Here is a 22,317-nt window from a genome sequence, read left to right on the forward strand (position 1 = left end):
ACATGATAGATGAGCTTGAGAGCTAAAAGTCCAGCTGAATGAGTGAGAAGACTGTCTGAAGATGTAGAAGTGCCTTCTAACAGAATGTAAGACTCAGCTGACAAGTCTGAAGAACTGACTCAGTAAATGCAAGACTCTTTTAACTGAACACAAGAATCAGCTGGCAAGTTTGAAGAAGCAATTCAATGATCATGAAACTCTTCTCAACAATCAAGAGAATCAATTAGTGGAGTGGGAGAACTGCTTTAACAGCAAGGGTTTCAATGAGTGCTCTATCACTTTCAACATCTGATCAGCATCCCTGCCACGCGGATCCAGAGGAGGCGGCCGGGGATCACTCAGAGCCATCAGCTTCAAACTGTGGAACTCTTTCTTCAGAGCATGAACATGTCTAAGCTGTGATTCAAAGGTTGCTTGAGCTGTTGAAAGCTTCTAAGCTTTGCAGCCCTTCTTATACGAATTAACTAGTGCGGTAGCGTACGCCATCCTTGATAATAGGGGGTGGCGTACGCCACGGAAGAATAATAAGCCGAAATTACTACAAAGCAACTGATCAGTGAGTACAGAACAATTTACTTACAACTCTGATGGTAATAGAATCAGATAAGATGCTGTCACACCCTTGGTTGTGCCAAGGCCCCGTGACGGCTCCACACGGCCCATCGCTTCCCCTCGGATAATCCCATCTATCCCATAACGTCACGCAGGTGTCCGAACCGGTTTCCAACTACCCTATGACATCATTTGGATGCAATAGAAGAGGATCCGATTGATGGGATATGAGAATCCTGTTTCTATACGGGGTCAGTAGATTCCTTCTGGCAGATCAATGCAGCGCCACTGCGGAGTTGCTTCGGCTACCCTCGCTCATAGAGTGAGGGGAGGATGGCTGCACGTTGTCTATATAGAATAGTTAGATGCTGGCTCTCTATTCCAGGAGCCAGCGATTCGTCTTTTATCTTTTGACAATAAGATACCAGAGTTACCACTGTCCTCATACAATATTCTTAGTGTGCCGAGTACCTCTGGTAGTTCAGTATTTGTATAGTATTCTACGAGTTCGCGGTTCAAGCGAGATAATCAAGCCCACCCATAAGGCTTTCCATTATATACCATCCTCCTCTGTGCCGCTGCCGAGTAGCAATCGCCTCGGCGCCGTCACATTACAAAACAGCTCATATAACTCTGATGAAGATTTTCTAACAAATGACAATTTCACAGCATCTTTTATACAGTATATGAAAAATATTGAAAAAGTTTTTAACAATCTGTGTATACATTTATCAATTCAATACTTAGCTCTGCAAGCAAAGCAGTAAACATTCATTCAATCAAAATTAAATAATTGATAACAATGAATGTAAAAATGAAAGCTGCAGAAAACAGATCAGCAATTGTAAATGATTAGAAAATTAACAATTGATTCAGAAATAATTAAATTAATTCAAATGTTGAAATCATTAAAAGTTGACTAATTCAGTGAATTTATATATATATGATCAGCAAGCTCATCTGCTGCAGAAACTGCAGTGACAGCTGTCAAATAATGATATTTGACATCATAAACATGTTCATAATTAAAAGCTCAGCAGTTGATCAGAGGGGTATGAAATGAGTACATTAATATATAGATTGTAATGAATGTAGAGAAGAGTATAAAGAACATAAATACAATAGAGAACATTTGTAAAGAAAATAATGAAGATTAATATCAGAGCTGTACAGGCCGCAGAGCCAGCTGTTCAATCTTATCTCAGTTCCTCAGCCACTTCGCTTCGTAAAATTATAAGCTAACTCCTTTTGACTTCTGCCAAGTGCTGAGATCTTCTGGACCAATCATAATCTACATGGCTTAAACTAGTCTTAATTAGGAAAGAGGAAAATTTTCCTTCGCGAAGCGTCTGAGAAAGAACGGTCGCGTGTTGTTAGTAACCCCGGGTCATTTTGAAGGGATGGCCAACTTTGCTCCATGCGCCAACTCCATCCTTATCAATTGACACAATTCGGCATAGCAAGGGAGATTTGTCTATCAAAAAGCTATAGAACACACTATTTTTTATTATGATAGGAGCCCTTTTGAGGTACGAACAACCGTGTCAAAGATGGTCACTTCGTGTTTTTTCACCAGAATGTATACTGATTTTTCAAAAATAATCTATAGATTCTCAACCACATATCCTATCAGCAAGATAAACATACTCGGATGCTCAGAATTAAGCCTAGAATGTCCGACTACCAACAAATAACATTCTCTTGATGATACTACCTCTCAGTCAGACCATCTGGTTTCTGTGGCACAAAGTAGGGTTATACCTTACACAGTGAACCCCTGCAAACCTCTGCGACCTCCCATAGGCTTCTATGAGCTCCTGATAATATCTTCCAATTATTGAGAATCCTGTGAGATGGTTCGTGGCAAATCAGACCCCACACCGGACCGTCGGAAACGGCGAAGTCGACATCAAATACGGCACAGAAGGGCTGCACTGGCAGAGCCACAAGACATTGAAACAACATTATCACCTAGCGCTCTAGATGCTATATTAGTGATGGATATCCAAAGTATGCCTGAATTAATTGGGAAATACTCACATCCAGACCATGTTAAGCAGCAGTATAGTGTGATTGAGGCATGTCTGAAGCGGCTGCTAAGAGATGGAAAGCCAGAAAGTACCCTCTGTCCTCATCCAGAACAGGTCCGTACTGTACGGCGATTAATATATGGATATGGTGACACTCTGTTTATTGCGCGGACTGGGTTTGGCAAAAGCCTTATTCTTCATTCCTATTCAATATTAACAGGAAGGATAACCATCCAACTTGTTCCATTGACTGGACTTGGTGAGCAGCAACAACGGGATATTGCTGAATTCCCAGGGGCACGGCCTTGTATGATCACTGCAGACTCCAAGAGAGCTGAACACTCATGGTTGCAGTCCATTCAACGGGGGTTATATACCCATGTTCTTCTCAGCCCAGAGCAGGCTCTCTCCAAGGTCTTTAAGGGAGCCTTGATGAAGCCTGACTTCCAAGCACGGATTGGACTTGTGGCTATTGATGAATGCCATCTTATACATCAGTGGAAGAACTTCCGTACACAATTTGCTATGCTGGGACAGTTAAGGCTCTTACTTCGTGAGGATATTGTCTGGTTTGGCTGTACAGCAACAGCCAGCAGTGCATGTGAGAAAGATATCCTATTGAATGGTGGATTCCGAGCAATTGGTAACAAGCCTTGTGAGACTGAGATAATCCGAACATCTATCGATCGACCAGCCATAAATTGTGTGAAATCCTGCAACCTGCTGATAGTGCCACGGTTGCGACGAGGGCCTTGTTTTTGAACATAGTATCGGCGTTGGGAAGGACTGTTGTTGGACTCATTGTCTAATCCAGAAGATTCCTCAGTATCATCCACTGTCTCATAACCATCATTGATGTCTGATGAAGGAGGAGGTGATGATAACTCAGAAGAGTATGCGCCGGACGTGAGGTCAAAGAGGCCAAATGAGGAGGTATTTTCAACTGGAGTTTCCATGCTGGTATTAGGCTGTGATAACTTTTAGGATAGTACAAGTTGTAGATAATATATAAAAGAATTGAATGGTATGGTTTTCAGTCAGAAAACCTGTGTGGTTGATGTCGATGTATGCCTTCGCAGATAGAGGATGAATTTGTATGGTGGAGATTTTCAGTATCACCAGAGGGGCGACCGTTCTTTCTCAGACTCTCTACGAGATATTTTTTGTTGCTTACGTTGCTGTGTTCTCATTGGTGCAGAAGTTAGCAGGACTTGGCAGGTGATCAAAGAAGTTAGCAGGGCTTGGCAGGTATTCAAAGGAGTTAGTCTGTGGCTAGTTTGCAACGAAAATATCTTGAGAGAGGCTGAGGCACTGAGATAAGTTCAATCCATTCATGAATTTAATGTGGGATGGTTGATCTTCTCATTGTGCGATCGCTAGCTAACTATATATAGGGGTAATCACGTGCGGTGGAGGGCCGCCTGGGCAACTAGTGCCCAACACCCCCCCACGCGCCAACGTGCGTGATGTGTTCCTACGAATCTTCCATGCTAGCTATCTCAACTTGGATCATCCCAAAATCATGCTACATACAGAAATTTAATCATTCTCACTGTTACCAGCGAAAAGTCCTAGTAAATCAATGAAACGCCTAAATGCCACTGTGCCCAGAGGTTTGGTTAATCCGTCTGCTACCATATCCTCAGTGGGAACGTGTTTAATAGAAATAACGCCTTCGTTCAATTGCGTGCGAGAATAGTGGAAGCGAGTGTCGATATGCTTGCTGCGTGCCGTGATCGCGGCAACGGTAGCTAGGTCGATTGAACCTTTGTTATCTGCCCTGATAGGCAAGGGGTCCTTTGCTGTAACGAATCCTAGTTCCATCATCATATTGCGCAACCACGTTGCTTCGCGTACTGCTTCGCTAAGTGCCACGTATTCTGCCTCATTTGAACTTAAAGAAACACAAGGTTGTTTGGACGAACGCCATGAAATTGGTGCACCTGCTAACTTGAATATGAAGCCTGAAGTAGATTTGCGTTCGCCGTTCAACGGTCCTGCCCAATCCGAATCTGTATAACCTATCGGCAGATATGACGCGTTGGGGAATTCATCGATCTCGTTCTTGGGGCCTTCGTATAAGATGCCAAGGTCGCTCGTTCCTTTTAGATATTGTATGACGCGGAGGAGAGCCCTCCACGCCTTAGGTGTAGGCGCAGTATTCTTCTGCGCTAGTAGGGATGCTGCTCGCGCAATATCTGGGCGTAATTTGACTGCCAGATACTGCAAGCACCCTACTCCGTGTTGGTATCGCTTTTTGGTGAACCCTCCTTCTCGTTCTGACACAGGGGTATCGTCTATCTTCAACCCTTCAAGTATTGGTGTAGGGACAGGGACGGCGTCATCTAGGCGGAAATCTTGCACTAAACGATCGATATAGCGTCTCAATGTCAATTTTATAGCACCATCAGGCGACGTTCAACCTCCATGCCTAAGTATTTTTGAAGGTTCTTTTAAATCCTTTATTTCTAATTTATTGGCGAGGGTGTCAACTAGCCCAAATCGGCATCTGCCCGGATCCTCTGCTATAATATGAAGGTCGTCCACGTAGATTGTCATATAAAGGTGATTGCGGGACGTGTGGCGCCATAGAGCAGGGTCGTAGGGGCTAGGTTTGAAGCCATTCTCGCGGAGTAATGCCGTAAGGAAATCGTACCAAATCTTAGCAGCAGGGGTCCAATCCGTATAGGGAGCCTCCGACAGCGCAAACCATCGCGTGTGGAGTCCCCACCTCAAATCCGGTAGGTTGCCGCATATAAATCGTTTTACCAAGTCGGCCGTGTAGGTAGGCCATCACTATATCGACCTGGCGCAAGGTCCAACCTCGCTTCGCTGCTATCGCGAACATCATGCGATTAGTAGCGTCATTAACGACGGGCGCGTATGTTTCTTCGCGTGCGCTTTTCTTTAACCAATTACCGCACACTACCCATCGAGATTTTCGTAATATACCATCAGGATCCGCGTTGGGATCCTGGGGGCGATCTTTTTCGACATAAACCCAGCGGCCGGGGGCCACTGGCTCACCAGAAGGGACGTCAGAACGTGGGATCATTGTCCAAGTGTTCCTTCGTTCCAAATCTGCAATCTCGCGTTCCATCGATTTCTGCCAATATTACGCCAACCCCCCCAGGTCTACTAACGGCATCCTTATATCCTTTCGGAACGGAACCGGTGAGGGGAGACAGGATACGTAGGTGGCGAACGCTTTCGCTGGTCTTACCCATCCCCTCGGACGTCCAGCTAATTCAGGAACGGTAGTATCATCAACAAGATAAGTCGCTGGACTTGCAGGTTCGGGTGTCGTGTGGTTAGTGTCATCCTGCGAGGTTGTAGGTTCCTTTGCAGGGAAAACGACATCACTGGTGACAATTATTTTATCAGTTGTAGGACTCCAGAGGCGGTAGATTGAGTTACCACGGAATCCTATAAGTTTAAAAATTTCTGCTCTAGCGGACAGCTTGTCAGTAGGTTTTTGAGATCCATGAAGGTGCGCTTAAACATCAACACCTAGCTCCCTAAAATGGCGAAGTTGGGGCGGGGCGTTGGTTAGTGCTGAGAATGGGACCGTATAGGGGCATCGCGCAGGTGCTTCGTCGGCGTTGTTGGTAGGCCAGTATTTCTCATTATACAGGGTGGTAGATGTTGGTGTGTTGTTGGTAATTGCAACCACCGTTTCGAGAACGTCTGCCCAGAACTTCTTCGGTATATTCATGCCTAAAAGCACTGCCCTTGCGCGTGTCATTATCGTACGGATTCCTCTCTCAGAAACACCATCTTGGTGGGGAGATTGGGGCGTAGTAGGTTCCCAGATAGTGCCATCTTTGGTCATCATTGTTGTCATCTTGTTAGATCGAAAGACACCATCGATATCAGTCCTAACTAGCGCCGGTGGCGTGAAGCCGAGATTTTTCATGAATTGGACCCAGTGAGCGTAAATTTCGACAGCTTGGTCCTTGGTATGTAAAAAATAGATCCACCTGTAGCGGGTGGCGTCATCGGTGATGAGCATATAATATTTGGTCCCTTGACGAGATTCGATAGGGTAATCGGACATGTCATCCAGCGTACGACCACCGCCAGCAAGGTCGATATGAACACGTTGCATTGCTCGCAACGCTCGTGGCATGGGAGTTTGCGAGAACTTGCGTGTCATGCCTGCTTTGACGCAGCTATCGCAGAAGAAGCCTGTTTTAGATCCTTTGATGCGGATGCCGGATGATGGGTCCTTCGCTAGTGCAATGATCGCGCCAGCGTGGATATGCCCTAGTGTGACGTGCCATTCCATGAGTGTTCTTGTCAGGGGGTTGCGATCGCTAGGTTGATCGTTAGGTTTCCCCGCGATTGTCGACATTGCGTCCCCGTAATTGTAAGATTTGGCCATAAAATGGACGGCCTGGGACGGGTGATGGACGTCTATTTGAGATTCTCGTTCTATTATCTTGTAGACCGATTCTTTGGACGTGCGAACAGCGGTGAAGTTGGCACCGTTCGGGGCCCTTATTGTAAAATAGGAAGGGGTGGTATCTGATAGTTGGTATCTGAAGCCTTGATCTTCTAGCTTCGCAAAGGATAGAAGGTTGACTGTTAGATTGGGGATCCAGTGGACGTAACCCACTGAGATATCCCCCCCTTCTGATTCTAGAAGGATATCACCTATCTCCTCAACCCGTCCTACGCCACCGTCCGCGGTAGTAATTTCTAAATCACCTTCGAACGACTTTGCGCGCACCAACGAGTGCCTTTCACCCGTCATATTGAAGCTTGCGCAGGTGTCGAGATACCAAGGTTTGGATGTTGTAGCGGACGACGTAGATAAAGCAATTGCTGCGTTGGCATTAGGTTGCGATGCAAGGAGATCTGGCGCTCTGGTGCCAGTAGGTTTGTCGTCATCCTTGTCCTTCTTCTTATCCTTTCCCTTCTTTTTGGCACCTTCAGTGTTGTCAGTGCCCTTATTATCCTTATTCTCTTTCCTCCACCACTCGGGTGCTTTGTCAGGGTTCAGATGATAGCAATTAGCCTTTATATGCCCTGGGACCTTGCAGTATCCGCACTTTGCGGTTGCGGCGGAAGTTGTGTTGTCATTATCATTGGTGGCCGCGTTGGCCTTTGGAGCTTTAGGGCGTCCAGTACCCTCTGATTTACTCATCCGGTGAGCAATTTGTTTTGTGAGATCGTTGATATCTAGGTTGACAATCGGACCCTGACCCGTCCCGTAGAACGTATCGAGGCGTGATTTAACATAGGTCCTCTGATAATCTCGGAGGCCGATAATAAAGAAATCATGGAGGTAGTTCTCACCACGGTCCTCCGTTAGTTGTCGCATGCGAGCAGACAGGTATTGATATCGGCGTACGTACGCCAGGTAATCACCGTCCTTGACATGCAAGTGGGTAAATTCTTTAAGGATGTTAATCCTTTCTTCCCCTAGGGATATCGCGTATACTGCGCTTACCTTGTTCCATAGGGCCGCCGCGTTGTCGGGTTGAATGGATCCCATGGTCAAACGGACAGAACCTACTAGGGATTGCAACATGCGACGGAAGAGAAGTTTTGAACGTATCACCCAATATCGCTGATCGAGCGATGATAAACCTTCAGGTGGTTCCTGTTGGTTCTTATTAAGAATATCTGCACCACCGATCACTTCTGCATCTGACAAGAACGCCATCTTCCACGTCTGGTAGTTGGTGCCATCGAACGTGGTGACGGACTTTGTGTTCAACGAGGCCTGCGCTTCCTTCTGGTATTCGCGAGCCAGCATGTTCGGATCTTCTTCTGGTATAGGGTTCGGAGGAGGTGGAGGAGGTGGCGGCGCGCGTGCTGATATCAGTCGCTCGCAGAGTGCAATGAGATCTGCTGCTGCCATGGTCACCATGCCGTTAGGATTCGGCGTAGGTATCGGCATAGGACTGGGCGTGCCATCCTCGGATTCCTCGCGTTCTGGCATCTTGCCAGTATCGCGTGCGGAGCCAGAGGTTGTCATATCTTCCTCTGCCATCGCGTATTCAGTTTGATCACCCTCCGCTTCTGAGCCGGATTCTTGCTCAGTAATAGGGGGGAAGGATTGGGGGACCCTTGATTGCGAACGTAGTGTCTTCTTACGTCCTGATATTGGGGTCGCAGGTAATCGAGAACCACTCATAATCAATCTGACTTAGGGAGGTTCTGAATGAAAATAAATAAATAAGTTTTTGATCCCTTCAAGATAGTAATGAAATCTCTGCAGCAGTCTCGACAGCAATTCCGTCAATTACACCACTTTTATAGGCAAAGAGCTCTCTTTTCAGGGGAATAATGTTTAACTCATCCAATATAACATCAGTCGCAGCGTATTCTAATCAAAACGTCTGTTTTTCTTAAAAATCTGCAATCCGGGCCATAACCTGTGGGATGGTTGATCTTCTCATTGTGCGATCGCTAGCTAACTATATATAGGGGTAATCACGTGCGGTGGAGGGCCGCCTGGGCAACTAGTGCCCAACATTTAATGAGGTGCACATGATATCACGTGAGGTCACGTTACAGTATTTTTTTCACAGAAAAAGTTGGTTTTTCTATAATATAAAGAGAGATACAGAAATACAAATATTAAAGAATTCAACTTTCAATCTGCAGAATTGACAGTTAATTACTTCTGCAGAAATCAAAGTATTTCTTGAACAGATTATCTATATAAAAGTGTATAAATCTCTAATAATTGAAGATTATTGAAATAAAAATGATACTCAAAGACCTGTTCATTCATCAAGATTTCATATGAAACAGAGATGATTTGAGCAGATCAAGAAATATATTCATATATTTAATTTTTACAAATTGAAATCTTTCTTCATTCAGAAACTAGAGTCTCTATATTTAAACTTTCATACAATATATTAAAAATACTTGTAAGAGATGGGCTATAAGAGTAATTATAAGAGTAATGTGAAGTATGCACAAAGGATATTAAAAAGATAGCAATCTCTATTATTTAAAGTTAATCACTGATCTTCTAAGATTTATGAATATCAGTGAGTATTATATAAACAATATTGTGTTATAAACCTGCGGCACGGACCGGGGCTTATTGGATAAGAACCGAAGGAATGCAGGAACGGAACAACCCACAACCGACGCTAGTATGAGGTCACGTGACTGATCACCCTGATCACCGTGCTCACCATGATCACCGGTGAGCAAAGTGAGCAAGTGAGCAGAGCGAGCAGGATATTTTGTATGAGGACTCAAATGTATTTAAACACACTCATTACCCTTAGGATCAAGGAGCTTATCTTCTTGATCACGATCAATCTTACTTTTCTTATTAACTCGCCCTACTACCCCTTTACTTATACTCAAGTTACATAGTACGACTATAAGTTCACCTTAAGTATACTTCTTCACGACGCATACCTTAAGTATCCGCCCTACCTTGTGAGCCCTACTAGGTATCCTTATTGTTTACCTTAGGCCGCCGCCGTAGCTATCGCTAGTCATCCTAGATATTCCTCTTGACGTTATATCTTAACCTGTGATAGTGGCACTACCTCCTGACTCAGTGAACAAGCTCAGCAACACTATATAAGCCCCGACCTTACCTTATACCCAGTGAGAAGCTTGCTGAGTTAGAGACTCGGTAGCATATTGCCATTATATTATATTTATCACAATTGATTCTAATGTGTTCTGTGCTCTTCTATCATCACATAGCTATTTTCTAATATAGATACTTTCATTACATCTATTACAATTATCTTTCTTCTTCAAAAGCCTGATCTTCAGGGCTTCTCATCATAACATATGAAGTTTATAATATAATATATGTTGTGTAGTTGATGTTGTATAAAATTCGCAGAATAGAACTGAATTAATTGTGGAAATATGATGTTGTCTTAGAAAAATGTTTCTTCAGCTCTGATGTTATTGCAGTTCAATCATGATTTAAACACAATCTCTGAACCTTTTTTCTTTAACATTTACATCAAAAATCATATTCTAATGAAATCATCACCAACATCACCACTAACGATTTTTTATTTAAAAGAGAATATGTCAATTTATCAAGCAAAATACACTGTATCTTCCCATGCGATTTTTATTGTGAGATTCGAAGTTTTGATTGTGTGGTTGTGTTTTCTATTTTGAGTCGGATTTTGTGTTGCTGCAATTTTTAAATAATTTAGTAAACAATCGGACGGTGAGTACGCGGCCGCATGCGGCCCTCGCCTTCTGGGCATCCCCGAACGGGCCTGGCCTGCCGTCGCGGACGCCGCCCATTGGCCCACACGGCCCTGCCGTCACCCCTTCGGGTTTGGCGCGCCCTGACCTCGCCGCCCTGTGCTGGAATATCTATATAAACCCTTCTCATCCCGCTTTCTCCTTTCCCCTTCCCACTTACCCCTTCCCACCTTCTCAGCCCGCTGTCCTGGCAGGAAATAATCTGCTGATCTCCATTGCTGAACTGTTTCACTGTCACATTTTCCTCATCAGAGAAAAATAATCCCTCTGCCCTTTTCAAATCTCTCAGATCTGCGCCTTCCGCTCTGTTCTGTCTTCTCAGCAAGCCATGTGAGTCTGGAGGATTACAACTACGTGCGTCGTGCTTGAATTCTTCATTTCCTCACTCACCTTGTGCTGTTCCTTTGTTCCTAGACATCTCAAACTGCGCTCCCTCGCTCTGTTACTGCTGTGATTCATTTGCATTGCATTGCCTTCACCCTCCTCCTTCACCCTCCTCCTTCTTCCGTTCGAACTGCCATTCGGCGCATGCGCATCATGCCATCGACCAATGGCAAAAATCCCTCACGACGGCGGAGTTTGAGATTGCCTTCATCCGACACCCCCACCTGTGGCGTAGCGAGATTACGAGGAATGCGGCTGTACGCTGGGATATGACATGGGAGGTGTGCGCCTGCAACTGCGGGCGCATGCTCGTCGTACTGTTGACCAATGGCGAGGTTCTGGATATGTATATTCATATTCTTAAACCGTAATAAACCATACTCTGCATGTCCACTGGAAATTCACGTCTCAACAGAACCCTGTAGCTATCTAGAAAGCCGTCTGGCTTGTAACAGGGGGCATTTGCCGCAATGCCGAATGCGAACTATGACATGCGAAGACCGTCAGCAACCTCCTCCTCGAACACCAAGCGCGGCAACAATACGTCTCCGCAAGATGAAATCATGGAGATCCATAGCCGGGCGCTCGAAATGATTGAAATATTTAAACGAATGTCCGCGATACTCGAGACGATAGAAAGAGGGAGTAAAGAACAATATGATGCCGATCTACGGGCCTCTGCGAAAGAAAATCGGGATGTAGCACGTAACATTTGAGTGCCGGTAAGCAATATTTCCATATTCAGTGGGCTTTATTGCTGACCGTTCAGCAAGGTACGTCGAGAATGAGTACAATGAATGAAATGAATGGGAATTGACATCGGGTTATTGAGATTGTTGGTTCCTTGCCAAATCAGACGCGGAAGACAAAGTGACTTTCTGAAACCCAATTGTCATTGCTGGTTGATGTGTAATTCAGGTACGAGTTGCTGTTACTGGATTATCTAGACCTAAACATTCGGATCTTTCCAGCTGTGTAGTTCTATTCTTAGATGTAAAAATTAAAAATATGTGAAATTAATTGGTGAAATAAAAATAAAAATATATTTGGACAGTTCAATCCACAGGCAAAAAGAAGAACAATTTGACAAGAAGGCAACAACACCTTCAGGCTGTTTCTCAAGGGCCCGTTTCCAACTCTGCTCAGACGCTGCTCTGGACGTTTGACCCTGTTGTCGTAGAGATATGCCCAGTCCAGCCACTGTTATTACAAGGTCGTTTTATGCCCTTCTGACGGATTGACCTTTTCAAAGATCCAACCCGCCTTTTCTTTGGGCGCCGGTCTATGTCGGACCGGTGAAAATCTATGATCAGAACCCGGCGCAGTTCGTTATTCCATAACATGTTGGCAGACCGCAGGTCTTTATGTACCACTCCCAGCATGCGGATTTCCCTCTTCGACCTGGAAACCTCACGACTTAGCACTTCCTTGTCTTTGACGTTCTCTATACTTTCCCCCGCCCAACCCATGAGAAGCATATGGCGGATGTCCCCAGCACCATGGAGGAAAAGGAACAATTTCAAATCAATCGTCCCCAGAAATACAGGGACAGCAGAACCCTGTGCTTTCTGAAGAACCTGGTATATTTCTGCTTCACGTGAGACAACTTTCCATAACCCGGCTGTTGTCCCCTTTCCAACAAGAGTGTAGCCATATGCAGCACAAGTGATCTTGAAGGGTGCACCATACGATCCACAAGTCCCAAATGGTGTGCAGTTATGATCAAGGTCACGATCGAGCTGTTCATTCAGTATTTGTACAAGCTTCCTTGCATCGATACAATGTCGATCATCATTCTGACCTCGCTGGTGGAGAGAAACATTTGGGCATTGATGGTCCAATTCACCTCCTTGTTGCAAACCCAATAAGCATCGCTGTGTACAGTAACGTGCCGTGTGTTGGCTCTGGCCGCTCGATGGCCTAGGACCTGCTGGGCGCGCCGATGAACGCTGGTTGGGCGGGGAGGACATCACTTGGCTGAAGCCCCGCTTCCGGCCGTGCGCTGCTTGGTTAGAGTCGGAGTCGGAAGAATCCATATGATCATTCAAAGGCGAGGTATCCATTGGTGCACAGGTGGTTTGAGATCGGGTAGAAACTCGACGGCCGGGCTGTAATGGAGACGATGGCAGATGTTCAGAGGGCATATATTCCGAGCTTGCATATTCCGATCCTGGAGGAGTTTGTTGCAGCTCGTCATCGGGGATTTGCGACCGTGTAAAGTCAAAACTTGTTTTCCATATATGGAGCTGGGATCTTGCAGCATTCCGCCACTTCTGGTCACGGATATCCGAGAGAAAGGACATCAGACAGAGACATAATATTCTGGCAATAGCTGTTTTTGACTGATAAAAGACCCCAGGATTTTCTGAAATCACATCCATGTTTGGTTCACAGAGATAGTAATAGAGTGTACTAGGGTCGCTGTATGGAACACGAAGAAGAACGATAGCAAATCCATTAGTTATGTAGGAGTACTCCAGTCCAGCTTGGATCATGACATGATACTCCTGAACCAAAACTGAGCAAGTCAGCTGTTCCGCATTATATCTCAGCTTTTCATCCTTGTTCAGCTCATCACTCTTGGGGATTGTGTCTGACTGAACAATCTCTTCCCAGAGCTTCATCGATCGAAGACCCACTCGGAGATTTTCAACCGAGAGCTTGTGTGGCGGCTTATACTCGACTGTTGTAATCAAAGTATTCGTGGAATCGTTGATCCGATGAATACAGAATGAATCTGGTTTGGGATGCTTTGTGCTGGATTCATCAAGCAGCTGTACATCTGACTCTTCTGATGTCTGTAGAAGATTTTCATGATTTTCAAACAGGATCCCATCTCCAAGCCGGAATCTCTCTCGGGCATCAGGTATTTTGCATAGCTCGGCTATGATATCATGGACATGATCTTCCACAGCGGTTCGCTCGTAGTGTTCCAAATCCTTTTCACTTCGTAGTTTTCGGCTAGAATACCGCCGACCAAGTTCATTTAGCACAAGAAGAGATGTGAATAGCCGAGGTGCGTCTTTTTCAGCTGGCTGGAGGTAAGTGGAAACCGAATCATAAATTTCTTGCAGTTGAGCCAGGCAGTTTGACCAAAAGCAAAGACTTGTTGGGCAGTATTTCCCAGTGGGTAGTGGAATACTCCCCTTCGTGGAGCGGGATGGCGTTCCAACCTGCAAAGGCCGGGAGAATGAATCATGACAACCTTTGATGAGCTCTTCGAGTGTTGTCGGCTGGCTGCGCACTTTTTCCTCTGCCTCTCGCTCTTCTGCCTGCCTTCGCAACTCTGTTTCCTGCCTTCGCAACTCTGCTTCCTGCCTTTCTCGATCTTCTGCCCGCTTTCGTTCCGCTTCCGCTCTATGGAAGAGAGCCTTGTAATCTGGTGAACTGTTATCGGCCATTAGAGAGGGATAAAAGAGTTATATCAAAAAGCAAAAGTGGGTACCAGGAATTTAGTGGCATAGCGATAGGCGATGACGAGCTAGCCACCTCGCCCAAAATAACACGGATCAACGTTTACCCTAGTCTCAGAAGAAGCGATATGGGCCTAGTCTACTATTTCTTGTATGTACATACATCTGTCCATATCTGTTTCAAAGAGAAGGGAGAGGAAAGTGGGGTGATCGATCTTATGGACTTCTGTTCTATGCTCTTTGGCATTTGGACAGGCTCCATCCAGCGGCCACCCATTCAAGAGACCAAGCAAGCACTTTTGCGTGCAACGCCGAGTTCCATCCTTACAGACGGTTCTTTGCTTTTCAGTGGCTTGTAAGGTGTTGGAGGCTTCTCATCCGTTTCCGGCGCTGGCAAATATAAATCTTCTTCTGTAACCATCCATACTTGAGCCTCACACATGTTAATAGACCTTTCCAGATTTAGTGACTACTCTGTATGGAGGTCCCTTTCAAAAGTTCATTCCCTGCCTAGTAATCTATATGGTTTTCAAATTACAATCATGTAGCCTCTGATCAGTTACAAAACGACGTATATACGATCCTCTGTTCCAGGACTACTTTTGGGGAACGGCCAAAAACATAATTCAAGGGTGAAGAAGGTGCAGTGGATTCGAGAGATCTGTTCGATGTCATAACCAAGACAAACACATTCTTGTTCCGTTAGGCAATAACATTCCAGAAACACTTCTCCACACACTATGCCAAGAATGTCCAAGAAAACACTCTGTCACATGATGAAAGATTGCTGTGTCAGCAATCTTTCCCACCAAACCCCGCTATTTACCAATATGATATTTTTGCAACTGTTCTGGAGCAAATACTGATTTTCATGAAGACAGATAAACTAGGAGGAGAGCTTTGCACCCCATATCTGGTATTGATAAGTTTCTAAAACCTCAAGACTATTCCCCGGTGAGACCCAATATGCATTAAGCCTTCATCAGCCAAGGTAGTGTTTATTCTCTTGAAACTACATATATTCAGGCTAACCTAACCATGCCAAACAGATCCATACTGCATATTCTTCAACAAGTCATTTTGTTATAATGCCTACATTGACAGAGTGCCATCAAATTTCAGAAGAGGGAAACGAAAAACTCAAAGAAGTTACAAGATGCCATTTTGACTGGCAAAGCAGTTGTTGAGATGACTGAGAGCAATGGAAATGTGAAATATGCGAATGAAAGCCTCAATGATTATGTTGTTCCTCTTCTAAAGGAACTGAAGCTCGGTGTAAGTGAGCACCTTCCCAAACCAGACATCAATCTAACGCCCCGCTTCAAGCACTTCGGCTACACTGCATGGCGAATTTCCACGCGTATACCCATCGCCAACAAAACCGGCCCTGAATACATTATCCCGATCAACAAAATATCTGGCGATCCGTGTCTGCTTCCCGGTGGGTCCCTAGATCCCGGGACATATATATACCATGACGGAACTAGCGAGCTTCTTCCAACACTAGTGTGTCTCTTTGTCGGTCGTCCACGGTAGGGCTGAGATCGCAAGTATTAACGTCAATATTCATCGGGTATGAAGAGGGCAGTTGGCTTGACACTAGTAATACTATACGGGTAGAATTTGGCAGTCAGCATTGAAATTGGGTAGATCCTCCGTTTGCATGTAGCGTGACTGATTGAAATGTGATTGACTGTATATTTACCAAAGTCCCCATTTCCATGTATCCCGTTTTGCATATACATAGAAGGGTCGAAAGGGGTAGTTGAACGTCCCACCTCATCATCATATGGCAAACTCCCCATCTGCATATAACGGTAAGGGTCGAAAGGGGGATTCGAACGTCCCGTCTCATCATATGGCAAAGACCCTATCTCCATATAGCTAGAAGGGTCGAAAGGGGGAGTTGGATGCCCCATATCATCAATATTAGGATCGAAAGAGCCAGCTGGATGTTCCACTCCTCTAGCACTTGGTAAGGTTCCCATATCCATGTATCCTGAGGGGTCAAAAGGGCTGGTTGGATGCTCCTCTGTGCCATGAGGGTAATCCTGGGGAGCCATCGACTGCTCCATATTAGTATTGTATGACTCAGAAGAAGTCAAAGTGTGTTCTCTGTCCAGGCTCTTTGTCTGATCTCCAGAGTGACCTAGGTTGCTCGCAGCAATTGCCAGAGAATCCAGTCTGGTATAGATTATCGGGGAAGCTGGCTGGCTTGGACTCGGGGAATCCCCTGTTTGGTTGGATGGCTGGCACGGGTTATCCAGCAGTTCGGAAAGGGGTTTGGGCGTGATGGTACCATTGTCTTCCCAGCTCAGGTATTTTCTCACTATGTCCAACAGACGGCTAGGAGCGTCTCTCAAAAAGGCATAGGTGTAGTCCTCTTGTCCATAAGTTATCAACCCATCAAGTATGATTTTTGCTGCCAATCTGCATTTCTCGATCCTATTTTCCTTGAACTTTTGAAGTTGAAGCCACTTGGTGAATAAGTTCCGTTGCGTGTCCCTCAAACGATGTTCGCATCTGGCAATGTCAGCTAATGGTTAATAAACTAATAAAGAACAGGCTAACTCACAAACCCGAGACATTAAGGTCCAGCTCGAATATAATAGCTGGACCAGCTTCTTGCATCAACTTAGTATAGCCCTTACCCCGTCGCCACCATAGTTTCACTTTCTCCAAATCGCAACCCCATTCTTCAGCAATCAATTTGTATGCGTCAGTAATGTGTTTGTTCCCACCTGCATAGTCCACTACTGCCAAGGACTTATACTCAATCTCATGGACTGAATAGATTAATGAAAGGCGTTGTGCAAAAATATTGTTGGTTATGTTTTCTTCTGCATTTGTTATAAATTTACGCAAGCGTCGTCCTGGTGTTGAAAGTGACCGATCAATGAGACCTTCAGTAGGTCCCAAAATCTCTTTGCATGATGTTGGCAAAGGCTCATTTTTGTAGGCCATTTTTAATTCCATCCATTGGCAGAGTACAGGCGATTTCTTTTGTTTATCCGTGTCAAAGTTTCCTCGTCTTTTCTTGGGGGGACGACTTTGAGGCTCGTGTGAACTGTTTGAAGGTGGTAGGGTATTATTCCGGCTCATCCCAACCCTTGGATTGGAAGGGTTGGAAGAACTGGTGGGGCACGGCAACGGGCATCTACCCGCTGGCTGGTGATAGGGACTGGAAGAGGCCGAAATGGATGAACTAGTAGGACATGATGACAGATTCTCTCTGTACGCCAACTGCTGATAGGGGTTGGAAGCGATCAAAGAACTGGGTGGATGTAGCACTGGTTCTTTGGATAATACAGGCCGAAGAGAAGGTAATCGTGAGGAAAGCTGATCCAGCGATGAAGCCTGAGTAGACGGTAACTGAGGGAGAGAGAAATTTGCATTATTCGAGGGTCTGTATTGTGCTGGAATGAGCTTCCAACACTGCTCTGGAGCTCCTCTAAGAAAAAAAGGTGAAAATCCCGTTTAGAATCCTATGCTCAGGTCAGAAAATAACGTCTAATCTAGGATGTGTTAATTACCTCTGAATCAAGAACTACCGAGGGAGAGAGTTTCTGTAATACTTGCGAAAGAGTGCGAGCCTCCATATTTTCAGTCTCAATCTTTTTGAGAAATATATTGGAAGGGCAATGTGCTTGAGAAAGAGGGGAGATGCAATCAGCCAGGCGTTTGACACGCCTCTTGATCATATCACGTGCATACAACGCTCAGCGTCGTATGCACGTGATTTTTCTCAGCCAATGGTGACCTGGTAGAAAAGCGATGCTGGCATTGTCTCACCCCCATTGATCCTAGCTTAATGCACATTCATTCTACGGAGTATTGGCCTACAATGTAAGCCTGGCGCAGCCTACAATTGGATAAGCAATTTGAGCAGCGTCTAGTGACATAGTGTCCTTTTGGAAGGAACTACGGAGTAGGGTGCTCCGGCGAACTAAACATGGTGTGCAAGTTCATGCTTGACTGGTGTGGGCTTCCCATCATGCTATGGGGGAAAAATATAGCCTGCCATCGTTGTTTTGTGGCTCTCCGAAGTTGACGTGCCATAGACGGGCCATTTCCCACCCTCGTACAGTCCAGACTGTCGATCGAAACGATAGTCATCAAACTGAGAAATATGATCTGCCATGTACTTGCATTATGCTCACATGGATTTCTTTTCATTAGTGGAGTAAATTTGGTAGCACTGACGGGTCTGGTGGACTCGGATATTGTTTACCTAGATTGTTGTCGTTGTTGTCTTAGATTGTTGTCTTTGTTTTCCTAAATTTGGGCTCACACACTACTCCCATGACCCGCCAAGTTGGATGCATAGCTGCTTTCTCCTTGGATTCCCAACAGAAGACAACCCTCTGTTCGGAAAGAATGATTACTGATGTTGCATTATAGTTGCTTTGACCTCTACAGCATCGCCAACACTACTCGGTTTCTCCTCGCCAACGCTGCATACTGTGGGATGAACTTTCCCCAAAAGCAGCAGCTGCACCGTGATGGCGTAGACTCCAGCAAGAGTGATATTGAGCCTGAAAATGAGCCTTTTGGACTTCCTTTTCCCATTGAGGACAGCTTTAACAGATATCACATCGTGGTCGATGCTGCTTTTGTACTCATCACCTGGGCTATTGCAGTACATGCGGGATGATGGCTGCCACAGCAAAGCCCAATAACCAGGAGTATGCAAAGTGCAGTCAGGGGCGCCAGGTTGTGTCGAGGGCACGGGGAAAGGATATCTCAATCCGTGGAAGGCGAGTGCGATATACATGTCCAGCTTGAGTCCGTGCCATCCTCATGCAAAGGGATCACAACAGATTAATAACAATAGTGTAACTATTTGTACAGGTTCTGGACAGCTCCGTCCAACATTTGCTGAAGTTAGGATAGCATTACCCCTTGTATCGAAAAAGCTATATTCGAGGCGCACAGAGAGTCGCTGCCGGATAGTTATAAACCACAAGACATCTCTCCGCCGGATCATTTCAAAATGGACCAACTTGGCTGCCTTTTCTTACAAAATGTATCCTAACATCTCATATGCGCTTCTGTCGGCGGCGCTCATCGTGCTAAGTACGGTGCATCTCATCTTGCTTACCGTTCACCGCCCCCAGCCTCACCGTTCGCCTGAGATATCAATCTTTGTTCTCTTTATCTGTGTCAATGCCGTTGTCATTGGTGTTAGTCTATCAGGCTTAAGGCACGGGGGTGAGCAGTCCCTTCTACCGAGATGGTGATGATAAATGCTAAATGCTTGTTTCAGATACGCCAGCATTTTACTATCCCCTGGCAATATGTACAGCATTTCCGCTAGCCCTTGAGGTGTGTTATTCCCAGTCCCCTGCTTTGGTCCCTGCTAACCGTGATGTCTAGATGATTCGGCTGAGCAAAATCCAGGCCGGACCACTTACGGACGCCCTCCTGCATCGATTATTTTTAGGGTATTGTTTTCTGTCCCCTGCGGTAAAGCTCGGGTTGATCTTATGGGGTGCTCTTCCCCCTAGTCTTGATAGGCCTTTGCTCATTGAGTTAGCTCGGTCGCCTATGAAGCGTTGGTAAAAGGTACAGCTGTGGCTGTATCTATCGACTACACGGTCCTCGCGATTGCCGGTCTGCTTTTTTGGTGCGGAATTCGCGGTATACCATCTCAGGGGTCTATTATCTGTGAAGTTGCAATCCATACACTTCTCGTTATCATAACGGCAGGGTTTGCTGCAGGTGGACTTGTCCACGACTGGCCCCTCTGGATCGAAGTAAGTTCAGTGAAACCATGGATGTCGCTCCAACGTGTGCTGATATGGATCTAGGTAATGTTGATTATCACTATTGGTGCCTATCTGGCTCGAAATATTCCCACCCTGTCTGGCGAGCCGGGGAACACAGTGCCGTTACCGAACCCAGACGACACATCCAATCTAGACCAGCTCAGGCCCCACCAAGAAAATCGTTCTGCTCACCTCCCTTTCATTCCAAGCCGTGATAGGGCCATGGCGATGATAAAGACCGTAGTGGGGTTTGGCACCGGGGCCACATCAATGACCGAGGACTACACACAACTAGACGAGGTTGGGACGGCTCGCCCTGAATCAGGACATTTGGTACATCATCCTCTCCTGTTTCTGCTGTGATGGTCTAACAGTAATTTCTAGAAAATTAAGGCGGTGATCTCAATTTACTATCCAGATCTGCCAATCTTGAGCACGGGGATATTTACTGTGCTATGCGAGGGACGCGAGGGGAACTATCTGCGGCACCTGAGATACCCTGAATTGACTGCTCGTAGCGACGGGAAAGCTGCGCTTCAATCGTTCCAGCCCTGATTTTTTAAATTCTTTTTTATTTTGCTTCTTTTTCCCCTACAACCCTTGTCCATGACTGGCCCCTCTACACTGTGCTGTTACATAGCTTCCCAGACAACATCTGATTTTTCCTGTTTCTGATTGCATTGGAATGTGGCTGCCTCTAGTCGTGTAGCAAGGTCCCATGCTCTTCTAAATTTACTTGCTTCTAATTGCTTGAACATTGAAGGGTTTTAGCTATTTCTATTTAATACCATAACAATATCAATTGACCTAACTTCCAGGTTTCATTTCTGCTCCCGCCTTGTCTTCTTTGCTGGGAAGCTTGTCATGCGGCTGGATGCTTCTTACTCTAGTCTTATAGCTTCAGAATAAGGATATTAAAGCTAAAGGCTCGAGCACAAATATCTTCAGACCTTATATGATATTCTTCACTTCATGGTCTGGTGAAGGTACAATTGAGTACACAAACGGTTTAGACACAGCAGCAAGCAAAGTAATTCTGGGTTTGAGAGGTATTGATCTTCTTAGGATGTTCTTTTCATTGTGTAGCTAACGCCTTTTCAGAGATGGACAAAGATTTGACCTCGGGCCAGCAAGTACGGAAAAGAGCAAGCACTGATGCGATGCGAAAAAATGCAGAGCCCAACAAAAGAACCAACAGATCTCAGGATCAAGATGACAACCAAATCACAGCACATGATCTATTGAACAAAATACAGGGAAAAAGCCAAATCAAGGAAGGATATGTTCAAAAAGCAGTTCGCCAACGTCTGAGACTCTACTGCTGCAGATGTGAGGAGGATGTTAGTGGTGGGGGGGGAATGTCGACGATGTGGCCATGCATCGTGTCCGGAGTGCTTGCACGAAAGGAGACTGTGTGGGGAAAAAAGATCAGTTGACCCATCACACGAACTGAACCAAGCGAATAGCCGTCATGATACTCAAACAAATCTCCAAAAAAGCTCAGTCCCGGCGATCCGTCTTAGCCAAGCTATCGATAGTGATGGGGATCCAGAAGCGCTCTATATGTTGCCCTACACTAAACTGAAGCAGAAACTGGAGAAAGATGCAACAAAAATGGAAGACCTGGGTTAATCGAGCCATCAAGTGCTGCTACTGCGAAGGAACTGGTTATCAATAGGATGATGGGAGTTTCTGTTGCACCTGTGGCAGAACTTGAACCACTGCCGCCTCTACTGTCCACTGGGTCGGTCTCTGATTCCTCGATCTTACGAGTTCGAGTTGTTCGGGTGCTCATGATGGAAGTGTAGCGTCGGATAGTTTGCAAAGCTGGGATGACCTCTGAGGAGAAAAGGGAAGATGGAGCGATAGAAGCAAAGTGGGAGGAGGGCTGGCTTTATATGCCTTCGGACCTACGCTGCCTCTCCCCCCCCCACAAGACAAATTGGGAGC

General features: G+C 45.6%; 4 protein-coding genes across 4 annotated transcripts; 1 reads left to right on the forward strand and 3 right to left on the reverse strand.

The window, feature by feature from the left end:
• Positions 1 to 1,783: 1,783 nt before the first annotated feature.
• Positions 1,784 to 8,727, reverse strand: HCAG_02671 (predicted protein; the record flags this gene model as incomplete). Its single annotated transcript, XM_001542450.1, has 13 exons — positions 1,784 to 1,843; positions 2,090 to 2,155; positions 2,200 to 2,232; positions 2,338 to 2,398; positions 2,675 to 2,703; positions 2,960 to 3,051; positions 3,133 to 3,525; positions 3,757 to 3,792; positions 4,136 to 4,945; positions 5,352 to 5,604; positions 5,806 to 6,008; positions 6,093 to 6,299; positions 6,336 to 8,727. The coding sequence occupies 13 exons, from the start codon at positions 8,725 to 8,727 to the stop codon at positions 1,784 to 1,786; spliced, it is 4,635 nt and encodes a 1,544-aa protein (XP_001542500.1).
• A 3,601-nt stretch (positions 8,728 to 12,328) lies between these two features.
• On the reverse strand, positions 12,329 to 14,587 carry HCAG_02672 (conserved hypothetical protein; the record flags this gene model as incomplete). The annotated part of the gene is made up of 1 exon (XM_001542451.1): positions 12,329 to 14,587. The coding sequence occupies one exon, from the start codon at positions 14,585 to 14,587 to the stop codon at positions 12,329 to 12,331; it is 2,259 nt and encodes a 752-aa protein (XP_001542501.1).
• A 1,495-nt stretch (positions 14,588 to 16,082) lies between these two features.
• On the reverse strand, positions 16,083 to 17,563 carry HCAG_02673 (predicted protein; the record flags this gene model as incomplete). The annotated part of the gene is made up of 3 exons (XM_001542452.1): positions 16,083 to 16,198; positions 16,305 to 17,122; positions 17,175 to 17,563. 3 exons carry the CDS (start codon positions 17,561 to 17,563, stop codon positions 16,083 to 16,085), a joined length of 1,323 nt encoding a protein of 440 aa, XP_001542502.1.
• Positions 17,564 to 19,623: 2,060 nt separating this feature from the next.
• On the forward strand, positions 19,624 to 21,803 carry HCAG_02674 (predicted protein; the record flags this gene model as incomplete). The annotated part of the gene is made up of 8 exons (XM_001542453.1): positions 19,624 to 19,810; positions 19,866 to 19,924; positions 19,976 to 20,043; positions 20,136 to 20,355; positions 20,410 to 20,700; positions 20,752 to 20,817; positions 21,266 to 21,416; positions 21,469 to 21,803. The coding sequence occupies 8 exons, from the start codon at positions 19,624 to 19,626 to the stop codon at positions 21,801 to 21,803; spliced, it is 1,377 nt and encodes a 458-aa protein (XP_001542503.1).
• Between the last annotated feature and the right edge of the window lie 514 nt (positions 21,804 to 22,317).

The sequence above is a fragment of the Histoplasma capsulatum genome, genomic scaffold (genome assembly GCF_000149585.1).
Source record: "Histoplasma capsulatum NAm1 scaffold_2 genomic scaffold, whole genome shotgun sequence".
Classification (NCBI taxonomy): Eukaryota; Fungi; Ascomycota; class Eurotiomycetes; order Onygenales; family Ajellomycetaceae; genus Histoplasma; species Histoplasma mississippiense.